The following is a 13175-nucleotide window of genomic DNA, read 5'->3' as shown; positions in this document are numbered from 1 at the left end:
TGGCTACTTTGCCTGTATGTACTTGGTTACAGATATCCTTCTTTACCTTCTTCAAAATTTAATACTGGGTCTATATTGTTGTTGTAGCTATAGTGTTACAGGCATATATATTTACTTCATGTTTTTACACAGTATGCCACTGTATGCATTCACATCTTTCATTAGTTCATTCAGTATTAATTGAGCATCTTTGCTGTGGCAGTGGTGGCAGTGAAGGAGCAGGGCCCCTCCTTACTAATGGACATTCAGGATTCCAAAGCTGGATTAGCACTTTCGTGGGCTCTGGACAATTTTGCCTTCGTTGACCCCCCCAACCCCTCCAGGAAAAAAATATTTTATGACTACTGTTGTTGGTTTTAAACGTGTATTAAGGCATTCTATCAACCTAAAAGTTTATATAAATATATATATATATATATATATATATATATACATATTTTTTTGGCATTTAAAAGGAATGAAACGTTTTGGTGGGACCCTAAAATTATTGTGGGCCCTAGGCATGGTGCCTACTGTACTTTATGGCACATCAAACCTGAAAAGTTTGACTCTCATACAAGCCTAGCACCACAATGAACAGAGCGAAGACAACAAATTCTCCAAGGAGCAATCCATTACATGAGTAAAAGACATCACTTCACAAGATGAAAAAACAGGAGAGTAACTACAGACCTCTAATGGAAACATCCCCTTGTTGGTGGGGGGGAGGGGTTGGCAATAAACTCTTCAAGCTGCTTTTGCATTGTTAATGATATAGTATGACTGACTAACAGTAATAAACCAAAGCTGTCACATGAGAGGAAAAATCTAAAGCCACATAATTCTATAAATCTACAAGGCATACTCGTTAACAAAAAATCAAGACAAGGTATTTTTCTGACAACTTGCTATGATCAATGGGGAAAACTGCGCAAAAAAGAAAAATCCAACTTTTTAAATGATTAACCCAAGACCACCATCACCTTTCGATATATAGCATTTAAGTAACCAGAAAAATTTCAAGTCTGTTAAAGATGCAGTCAAGCATCCAAAGGGGTACATGTTTAATCTACTTTACTAGAGACCCAATGTTCATTTTCCTCTTATTAATGGATGGAAAAGCAATTTCCCTGCCAAGGAAGGGTCATTATTTTAAATGTAGATGTGGGGGCTTCCCTGGTGGCGCAGTGGTTGAGAGTCCGCCTGCCGATGCAGGGGACACGGGTTTGTGCCCCAGTCTGGGAAGATCCCACATGCCGCGGAGCGGCTGGGCCCGTGAGCCATGGCCGCTGGGCCTGCGCGTCCGGAGCCTGTGCTCCGCAACGGGAGAGGCTGCAACAGTGAGAGGCCCACGTACCACAAAAACAAAATAAAATAAATAAAATAAAATAAAATAAAATAAAATAAAATGTAGATGTGTTGCCCTTCACAGCTCTAGGCTACTCAGTTGGCAGAAGTAACGCCTCTGGAAGGCAGATCAATTATTTGCCGAATTAAAGACAATAGGTCTGTTTGAGAAACGTCAGGCTGACTGCAAGGAGTTGACAATTTCTTCCTTACATCTCTAATTTCCAATTTAATTAATAAAGAAATACACATCTTCTTTGGTGTCAAATGCCATACAATTAATAATATGCCAATCTAGCGTACCAAGTCACACAAATATGATGTAGTTTCCGCAAGATATTTTAAATTTAATTTCAATATTAATTACATGTGATATGCATCTGCATTTAATATAACTGGCATCATGGAATAATCCCACAATTGAGGGAGGGAGACAATTCTTGATCAAATCACAAATTGGAAGTAAGTTGGTTTTATTCAACAAATGACTAATTACATTAAATTAATGCCTTATCTCTGCCCTGCCAGAGTTTTCCCATAATTACTATGATAGAAAAAGACAATTAATTAATGTAATTATTCAATGTGCACTTACTCACTATCAACTATGTGAAAATTACCAGGCTAATAATACCTGGGGACGAAATAAAAGTTTACCCCTAACAGAAAACATGTTGAAAGGATACTCTTGATGGATATAAATAAAAACTAGGATGAGGGAGGTTAATAATAATGAAAACAACAACAACTGAGACTTCAATAAATGTCTCAGTATATTTTAAGTATTGTTTAAGATGCCAGTATAGCCCTCATTTTACTTATGAGGAAACGGAAGTACTGTGAGTGATCCAAGCAGATTAAGTAGCTTGCCTTATTAAGTAGCAGGATGAAGGGGAGACATGATATTTTACATAGGGTCAGGTAAGTCTTCCCAAAATGATACTTAAGATGGGATTCAACAGATAAATAAGAGCCAGGGAGAAGAAGCTTCCAGGCAGAGGTAAAATGATGTAACATGTTTAAGGAGCTGAAAAATAACTAGAATGGCCAAATATGGGAAGAAAAATGTTGATCAGGTTGAAGCAGTAAACTTGTACCAGGCTGTAATACTTTTCGACAATACACTCAATAATAAGGAAGTTGCTGAAAGACGGAAGTATCATTAACATTTAACATTTCTTACAAAATATGTGAATATCTTAAAATGGAAGTAAACATGGAGTATGATACAACAATCACAGTTGAACAGAATAACCTAGAATTGGGCTGTGATCAAACAAGACTTTCTAAAAACAAGAATAACTGAACGATTCTCATACATACTGTTATAGACTAAATGTCTGTACAGCCCCAAAATTCCTATATTGAAATGCTAAAAACCCAGTGTGGCTATATGTGGAATGGGGGGTGTGGGGGTGTGGTCTCTGTGGAAGTAACTAAGTTTAAATGAGGTCATAAGGGTGAGGCCCTGATCTGATAGTATTAGTATCCTGGTAAGAAGAGACACCACAGAGATCGCACTCTCTCTCTCTCTCTCTCTCTCTCTCTTTCTGTCTGTCTGTCTCTCTCCCTGTTCCCTTGTACCAAGGAAAGGCCATGTGATGACACATCGAGAAGGTGGCTATTTCTTAGCCAGGAAGAAACACCTCAGTAGAAACCATCAGTTGGAAACTTGATCTTGGACTTCCTGCCTCAATCACTGTGGGAAAAGAAATTTCTGTTGTTTAAGCCACCGAGCCTACGGTATTGCATTCTGGCAGCCTGAGATGACTAATACATGTACACAGGCTATTGTCTAAACCTAGTATCATAGAGAACATTTTACATGTCAAATGACCAGTGAGCAGGATTTGGGGATGGCTTTATAACACCAAAAGAGGCTATTGTTCTTGCTCTATAACAAACCGATGAAGAACATAATAAAGTTGTAAAAAATACTATTTGAAAGTTCAGTAAGTAAAACTAGCTGCTCTCACCTTGAGCAGAACAGCAGGAGGAAGAGAGGTCCAAGATAGGTGAGGATAAGGAGAACTCAGCAACCTTTTGAAAAATTTTCAAGGGCTCAATTTGAGCTGACACGACAGATTAGAATACCACCCCCACAAAAGTACAACTCTGTACCCAACTAATCAAGAGGATTAAGATTAATAATGTCAAAAGCTGTGAATAAAGAAAGAGAGCTGACAGTTGCTGAAAGAAAAAATAACCACTGAACTAAACTATCATATCTAGTTGACATATTCCTCAAAATTATGAGCAAAATACAGATACTTTCAATCAAAAAAATGCTTTAAAAAAGTAATCTTTATCAGAGAAAGCAGAAATAGCCAACAGAAGTATGTTATTGAGGAAAGTACAAAAGCAATTCAATGGGCTTCCCTGGTGGCGCAGTGGTTGAGAGTCCGCCTGCCGATGTGGGGGCCACGAGTTCGTGGCCCAGTCTGGGAAGATCCCACATGCCGTGGAGCGGCTGGGCCCGTGAGCCATGGCCGCTGAGCCTGTGCTCCACAACAGGAGAGGCCACAACAGTGAGAGGCCCGCGTACCGCAAAAAAAAAAAAAAAAAAAAAAGGGAAAAAAGAAAAAAGCGATTCAATAGAGGAAGGATAGTATCTTGAAAAAATTATGAAGTAGCAAAGAATAGGGGAAAATCATGACCTAAACCTGGTCATAAACCTAAAATAACACAAAGGGGATCATAAATTTAAATATAAATACAGAGACTTCCCTGGTGGTCCAGTGGTTAAGAATCCGCCTTCCAATGCAGGAGACACGGGTTCGATCCCTGGTCAGGGAACTAAGATCCCACATGCCACAGGGCAACTAAGCCCATGTGCCACAACTACTGAGCCCATGCACCACAACTAGAGAGGCTGCATGCCCCAACTACTGAGCACGCACGCTCTGGAGCCCACAAACCACAATTAGAGAGAGCCCTCACCACAACAAAGCCCCCATCCCACATGCTGCAACAAAGATCTTGAGTGCTACAACTAAGACCCAACACAGCCAGGTAAATAAAATTAAAAAAAAAAAAAAAAAAAAGAATGGGCTTCCCTGGTGGCGCAGTGGTTGAGAGTCCGCCTGCCGATGCAGGGGACACAGGTTTGTGCCCTGGTCCGGGAAGATCCCACATGATGCGGAGCGGCTGGGCCCGTGAGCCATGGCCGCTGAGCCTGCGCGTCCGGAGCCTGTGCTCCGCAACGGGAGAGGTCACAGCAGTGAGAGGCCCACGTACCGAAAAAAAAAAAATAATAATAATAATAATAAAAAAGTTCACAAATGTATAGCACAATCCCAAATTTACGAATAAAAAATTATTTTAAAAATTGGGCTTCCCTGATTGTGCAATGGTTAAGAATCCACCTGCCAATGCAAAGGACACGGGTTCAAGCCCTGGTCCGGGAAGATCCCACATGCCGCGGAGCAACTAAGCCCGTGCACCACAACTACTGAGCCTACGCTCTAGAGCCCGCGAGACACAACTACTGAGCCCGTGTGCCACAACTACTGAAGCCCACGTGCCCTAGAGCCCATGCTCCGCAACAAGAGAAGCCACCGCAATGAGAGGCCCACACACCACATTGAAGAGTAGCCCCCACTCGCCACAACTAGAGAAAGCCCGTGCTCAGCAATGAAGACCCAACACAGTCATAAATAAATAAATAAATAGATAAATAAATAGGAAAAAATGGATTTCACAAAAAGTAAAGAATTTTGCTCTGCAAAGGACCCTATTAAAAATACAAAAGGAAAAACTTCTTACTGGGAAAAAAGATTTCCATATCACATATCTTACAGACGGCCTATATCTAGTGTATATATATACAAAATAGAAAATGATGAGACTATCAAATCCTAGCAAGGATACAGAGAAACCATGTCTAGAGGATTAAAGGGAAGTATGAGAATGTCTCACCAAGTAGGGAAAATCAATAAAGAGATAACATTATAAAAAGAAACAAATAGAAATCTGGAGTAGAAAAGTATTTACAATAACTGAAATGAAAAATTCAATAGAGGGGCTGGCTTGAAAAGCAGATTTAAACAGCAGAAGAAATCAATTGAGAGTATCCAGCTTAACAAAAAAAGAACGAGGAAAAATGAAGAGCCTCTGAGATCTGTGGGATACTATCGAGGAGGTGAATCTACAGGAGTCCAAGAAGGAAAGAAGAGGGGAAAAGAGGCAGAAATAATGACTGAGAAGTCTCAAATTTCATGAAAAACATTAAGGACAGTGAAACTACTTTGTATGATACTATAATGGTGAGTACATGTTCATATTAATTTGTTAAAACCCATAGAAATTACACCACCAAGAGTGAACCCTAACGTAAACTGTGGACTTTGGATGATAATAATGTGTCAACATGGGTTCATCAACTGTAAGAAAATGATAAATGTGGTGTGGAATGCTGTTAGCGTGTGAGGTTGTTGGTGTGGGCCTGAGGGGTGGGGGGGATGGGAGAAAGGTGGAATATGAGAGCTCTCTGCACTTTCCATTCACTTTTGCTGTGGACCTAAAACTGCTCTAAAAAATAGTTTATTAATTTTAAAAGAAGTTCCCTAGAAAAGGTTGAAAATACAATATAAAATATACTCATCGTGTATCTAAATAATTGAAAGCAACAAACTTGCACCACCCATATTGAATCTGCCTAGATCTAAGCATGATGCGTCTCCGGTTCTTCTAACCAAATCATAAATGTTGCCATTAAAATATTTATTTTAATTCAGGACTCACTCATAGCTAATAAACAAGAATGGGAAGGAGAAACTGAAAAACAAACTGAATGCAGCTGCTGAACTGAAAGTTTCACGGCTCTATTTAATGGTACCCCTTAATTTCTTTTCTGAATAGGTCCCATACAAGGCTGAACTGCATGCCACCCAGTCAAACAACCTACATTTTCTCCTTAATTCACTTTGCAGTGTTATTCCATCATGTACATTGTTTTTAAAATTTCTCAGGAGATGGACAGCATTCCTGGTTTGTTCTTGAATTTTGATACACAGGACATGGTAATAATTCTGGCAGTTAAAAATAGGCCTCTCTAAATAAAAGTAAAACAGTGATACATATATACAGGGAAACCAGTTAGAGGAAATCAGGTTTAAAAACAAAAAACAGGCAATCAACTTTTCTTATATGTTTTGTTAAACTTATTTTTTTAAGTGAACTTCCCTATGCCCATTAAGAGTACTTCAACAAGCACTACTGTTATTATTGGCCACATTACATACCAAATGAAAATGCCTTTAACCAAATAGAGATTAGAGGGTTAGTTAAAACTTGAATATAAATAAATTTTGAAATATATATTGGATACATGTAAGGAAAAACTGGGGTATTACTAGAGGATTTACAAAGTTACATTTTGAAAAGGTACTATTTAAACAACAACAAAACAAGTGCTATGGCAAGGGCCTTTTAAATTAGATGTCTTTGTACAAAATAGCAATTAATGAAAGTTCAGAAGCTAACAGAAATAACTTAGCCAGAGAACAGAAAAGTGCCTCATCTTATAAGTAAATTCATAGAGAACTTAAATTTTGATAGAAAATACATTTGATCTCCCCAAAATATTTTTAAGTATTACATAAAAAATTACAAGGAAAAAAAATAACTACTACGGTATTCATGCATTTACAAATGGCAAAGAAGCCTCTTGCCTCAAATATTTCATATGTCTGTGTGTATGTCTGAATCCGAGAATGTTAGGATAAAACGAGAAACGTGATACAGAAACTAGACAAGCAAAATAAAATGTCCCCTAGTGATAGGAGCTGGATAATAGTTAGCAGCCATAGCTGAGCGCAATACCTTTCTCTAAGACGTTGTGCAGCTACTGAATAGCTAAAATAAAATCAAGGTTTTCAAATCATTGAGAATTGAATATTTTATGTACATACTTGTTCATACTCAAACAATAAAAGTCATATTCTGAATGGCAAAAATACTCAGAGATGAACAGTAAATAACTAAGATGAATTGTAAGCAACTGCACTAAATCTGTGTCTACCAGCTTCTATAAAAGATTTTGCAAAACAATTTTGTGAGTGCTTGCTGAATTATGAACCCTCCATTTAATTCAAATTTTTACAGAGATACAAAGCATTTTATAAAATTTTGCAGAAATGTTGACACATTGAAAAATAAATCTGCCACATAACAAACTGATGAGTCCACTGTATAGCCTCTGCTTCAAAATCTATGTCAAATGTGCCATATTTTTTTTGCCTCATTCATGCAACTAATATTAATTTATATACCAGGCACTGAATCATTATTTCCTAATCATCTTTTGGTTCCAATTTAGAACTGGCTTCCTTTTTAAGAACTTTCTCCAAAAGCAGAAGACCAAGTTAACATTCACCTCCTAGCACTCTGTCCTTACTCCCCAAAGGATTTATCTTCCTTTTTTAAAAAAAGTCCCTATGCCACCAGCAGACTCCATGGGTAGGGACTGAACCAGGCACTGTGAATGAAGTCTAGCTTCCAATGTGTTTAGTTTAAACAGGTGAAATCACACCAAGCATGAATAGGCTCATAAACATTTTAGTGCCATGAACCTTTTCGGCAACATGGTGAAGCCTAGGAACCTCTTTCTCAGAATAATATTTTTTTAAAGACAAAGTAAGATACTTAGGGTTATAAAAATTGATATGTGGTAGAATATGTTTTTATTAATATATTAAAATATAGGCTCTACCATGATTTTGGACCATAAGCATTATTTAGAGAATTATATAAATAACATCAAAATGATATGAAAATATCCATTATTTCTATTACTCACAAACTCACCAGCAAGCTAGTATTTCAGTGGTTTATTGTACATATTCATAAGTGAAAGAAATTTTCATTACAGGTTAAAGAAAATAAAGATGAATTTTTTTCTTTCTAGGTTCACATACTGTCTAAATATTACCCATGGACCTCTCAGACCCAGGTTAAGAAGCTCTATTTTAGATTCAAGAAGAACTGTAAGAGATCCTAAAACTCATAAAATAGTTCTCATAAAATTCTCTTCCCTCCAAGAAATTATAAGATTTGGTGTGAGACCAAATTAAGAATACAACAGTACAAGAATGTCAATTTATATGTATTGAACTGTTACATAACACACCAAAGGAAAGATCCATCAAAGAAATAATTGATAAGTTGGATTTCATTAAAATTAAATACTTTGATTTTCAGAAATTTTCAAGAGAATGAGAAGACAAATCACAGACTGGGAGAAAATATGTACAAAACACATATTTGATACAGGAGTGTTATCCAAAATATACAAAGAACTCTTAAAACTCAACAATCAAAAAATGAACAAACCAATTAAAAAGCAGATGAAAGATACAGACAGCTCAATAAATAATATATACAGATGGTAAATAATGTATGATACATCCATACAATAGAATATTATTCAGTGCTAAAAAGAAATGAGCAATCAAGGCATGAAAAGACACAGAGGAGATTTAAATATCTGCATATTAGTAAGTGAAAGAAGCCAATCTGAAATGCCTACATACTGTAATATTCCAACTATATGACATTCTGAAACTATGAAAACTGGTACACAATGACACGATGATAGAAGTAACTAAAACATTCTTTAAGTTATATAAGATGTTCTGGTAACAATGGAAATTCATAGACAGGAGAAAATACAGCTTCAGACTTCTGCAGCACCCTAACTACGGCAATATGAAATATACATTAATACAAAGGAGATTTGACATAACAGATGGACTATCAAAATGAGTCATGCTGGTTACTCCAAGTAGAGTGCTATAAGTGACATAACTTCCAGACTGTTTCTTCAAATTTAACTAAATTCCCAGAACATTCAGATCATTTCAATAAATCTTTGTCTTCATTAATTAAATCAACCCTAATGATCAACAATTACTACAAAATCTTCCTCTCTATTGAAAATACCTAAGATAATCAGAGGAAAAGTATTCAAAATACTTTATATTATCCTCTTACCATCATTCTTTATCTGAAAAGATGAAAAGAAGGGGGAAAAGATGGGCCTTTCCATCAATTTACCTAATATTCTGCAGAATAAGATAAAAATGGCAGTCTCTTCAGACTCACCAAGCAAGGAAAAGATTGCAAACTTACGTAGATTGTTTCAGCTCTGAAAGCATAAGAGCAATTTTATCTTCTATTCATAATCAAAGTATTTTAAAAATAAGTCCACTGAAGTGGAATTCCACCACTGGACGTATTAAACCAATTCCTAACTATGAAAATTGGTAAAGAGAAAGTATTACATTTTTGCCCTGTTTTTTGCATACAGGAGAACTATGGTTCATTTATAGTTGATGAGAGAAAAATCTTTTTTAAAATACAGCAGTTAATCAATACAGAAAATATGATAGAATTAGAAAAACCACCATTCTATAGCCTTCAATGTAACAAAACTATTTAGTAAAAAGTTGTTTCAGAAATGAGGCCAAAATAACATTCTGCACTTGCTAATCTCCACAAGACAACCTATTTGCAAAATGTAGATGTATGATGGGTCACTAACTTATTCTTGTGATCAAACATAGTATCATAACTTGCAAGAGAGCCTGATATAATGTGTCTCCTGCTGGGATGAAATGATGTAGACAGCAATACTTAGGAAGTTTAAAAAAAGATCTTTAGGCCTGAATGTATTTAAAAGCCTTTTAGGGAATAAGGAAAACGTTATTATAATGAAAAAAATATGTGACAAATGCAGAGTTTGGATAAGATAACTGCTCTGGACACTGAAATTTAGGGGGAAAAAGGTGAAAGTAATAAATTGGATTAAAAGGAGCTAAAGAGACATAAAATGTAAGGAGTAAACTTTAATTAGACCTTGATTTGAAGCAGTTAGAGAACCCATTTTTGAGACAATTGGGAAATTTTAAATTATGACTTGGATATTAGATAACATAATGTGTTACTTTTCTGAATATAATATTTGCCTATAAAGTACAAGAAGGGCCTTACTCTTAGAAAATGCATGCTTAATTCGTAATGGGTGAAATGTCATCACGTATGTAACTTACATTCAAACAGTTCAGCAAAATACAAACACACACACACACACACACACATACTACATTAAAATGTGAAGACCTGTTTAATCAGGGTGACAGTACATCTGTCACTGTATTGTTAAAAAGAAACTTGAAGTTACAGAGAAAATGCCATTCACATACATATGTAGTTTCGAATATTGAAGTCCTTACCTTACTAATAATACAGAAATTAATGCAGTTCAATAGCACTGTTTATCTACTATTATTTATCTACTGCTACTACTTAATCACAACTTTGCTCAGAGTAAAACTAATCTTTGGGGAGTTTCTAAATTTTTATTATAAATTCATTCATTCAATAATCACTTACTGAAAACTATTTACTTATCTCACATACACTAACACATATATTTCATATTTTCCATTTCCAAAAAATTGGTTGGAAAACCCATAACATAAATGGGGGGTGAAGGGGAGGGAAGGACATACCGCTTGTATTAAAAGCCATACAGCACACTGGTTTTTCATGAGCAGGGAAATGGGCCACGATGCCATCACTGTCAGAATCCTCACTCACAAGCACCTTTACAAAAAGGAAGAAGGCAAATGGAAGTTAACCAACTACTGAGCCTGAAGATATACACAGATACACCACTGCATCCCTGACCAAATAACATGAGAATGTCACTTCAGAAATAGGAAAAGATGTAACATGTCCCCAGCAGATCAATCATATAACCTCTAAAAACAGTTGGTTGACTTGACTGTACATGACAGAGACAATAATTTCTTGACACGTAGATTCAGAAAAAAACGAAAAGCATAAAATCAGCTATGCAGAGCTTCATCTAAGAACAGGAGCAAGAGTTCTTATTGTGTTATGGCCTGCTGAAAAACTCTTGGCCATGACTGGAACAGAACAGTGAAAAACAACATAAGTTAAATACAAACAAACAGCCATATATTAGAGGAATTATCGAAATATTTTTTACTTAAAGTACAAAAGTTATGGTCTTTTGTACTTTAATCTAACGCCTAGATTTTAGATGGACACATCACTTCTTTGAAAATATCACCAAGCAAAAGTATATTGGAACAGGCAGTTTTGTATCTCAAATTTATTCCCCTTAATTTTCTTACTAAGCATATTGAAATACAATTTACATTCCATAAAATTTGCCCATTGTGAGTACACTGTTCAATGATCCCTAAGGAAAAAAGTTTTAAAATAACATGTATTCATTTTACAAAGCAAGTAATGAACTCAAGAAACAAAAAAGTTTCACATATCTAATGTTGCAAAGGAAAAACCTACTGTACCAATATTGGATCATGATCGACATAAAGAATTTAATCTGAAGTAATCCAGGAAGCAGTCCTACACTGGCAAAGTTAATTTTTCTTTTAGAGTAAAAAGCTTTACAGAGGTGTAATTTACATTCCATAAAAGTCACTTATTTTATGTTTACAATTCAATGATTTTATACAGTACTACAACCATTACAACAATCCATTATATAGAAACATCTGATTTGTCACCCTTTCCTATCTTAATGCTTTAATCTTCTTGCCTTATTGTTCTGGCTAGAACCTGCAATTCAGTTAAGCTGCAGACTGATCATTTTTCTGTCTGTAGATTTTTTTCATTACCACTTAAACCATTTTTAAGTATTCACTTCAGTTCTGTTAAGTATACTCATATTGTTATCTAACAGATTTCTAGAACTTTTTCATCTTGCAAAACTTAAATTCTATACACACTAAACACTAATTCTTCCTCTTCCCTCCTCCCACCCTTAGTAACCACCTTTTAATTTTGTTTCCATGATTTTGACTACTTAAGATATTCAAAATAAAAGGAAGAATTTAGTATTTGTACTTTTGTGACTGGCTATTCCCTTAGCACAATGTCCTCAAGGTTCATCCACATTGTAACATGTAAAAAGATTTCCTTCTTTCCTAAGCTTGTGTAATATTATTACATTGTATGTATATACCACATTTCTCTTTATCCATTTATCTGGCAATGGACATTTGGACTGCTTCCACCTCCCGGGTACCGTGAATAACACTGCAAAGAACAGGAGTGTGTAAATATCTCTTCAAGATCCTGATTTGAATTATTCTGCATATAAATGCCGAAGTGGGATTACTGGATCACATGGTAATTCTATTTTTAATATTTTGAGAAACTTTCATACTGATTTCCATAATGGCTGCATCATTTTACACTCCCACCAAAAGTTCACAAGGGTTCCAACTTCTCTCCATCTTCTGTCAACACTGTTAAATTCTGTTCTGTTGATAGTGGTCATCCTGATAGGTAGGAGGTGGTATTTCACTGTGGTTTTGATTTGCTAATGATTAGTGATGTTGAGCATCTTTTCATATGCTTATTGGACATCCCTACATCTTCTTTGGAGAAGTTTCTATTCAAGTCCTATGCCCATTTGTTAATCGGGTTTTTTTTTTATTATTATTATTGTTGAGTTGTAGAAACTCCTTATTCATACTATATATTAATTCCTTATGAGCCATATGATTTACAACGATCTTCTCCCACTCCATAGGGTGCCTTTTCACTTGGTTGATTTATTCCATTTAGACACAGAAGTTTTAAAGTCTGATGTAGCTCCATTTGTCTATTTTTTATTTTGTTACCTGTGCTTTTGGTTTAATATCTAAGAAATCATTGCCTGATCCAATGTCCTAAAGATTTTCTCCTATGTTTTCTTGTAGGAGTTTAATAGTTTCCAGTCTAATGGCTGGGTCTATAATCTACAATCATTTTTGTATATGGAATAAGGTAAGGGTCCAACTTCATTC

The 13175-nt window shown here is 35.7% G+C and overlaps 1 protein-coding gene across 3 annotated transcripts in view; it reads right to left on the bottom strand.

Moving 5' to 3' along the window:
• The window catches only part of BCAS3 (BCAS3 microtubule associated cell migration factor), a 572392-nt gene that overhangs the window by 389160 nt on the left and 170057 nt on the right, over window positions 1–13175 (bottom strand). For all 3 annotated transcript variants that reach the window (XM_059997244.1, XM_059997243.1, XM_059997246.1), the window contains exon 13: window positions 10839–10932. In XM_059997244.1, the coding sequence (XP_059853227.1) occupies window positions 10839–10932 (94 nt within the window). The remainder of the gene's footprint in view (window positions 1–10838; window positions 10933–13175) is intronic.

This window comes from Delphinus delphis, chromosome 19 (assembly GCF_949987515.2).
Source record: "Delphinus delphis chromosome 19, mDelDel1.2, whole genome shotgun sequence".
In the NCBI taxonomy this organism is placed as follows: domain Eukaryota; kingdom Metazoa; phylum Chordata; class Mammalia; order Artiodactyla; family Delphinidae; genus Delphinus; species Delphinus delphis.
Note: the sequence above shows the minus strand (reverse complement) of the source record. Positions and strands in the feature narration are given on the sequence as shown.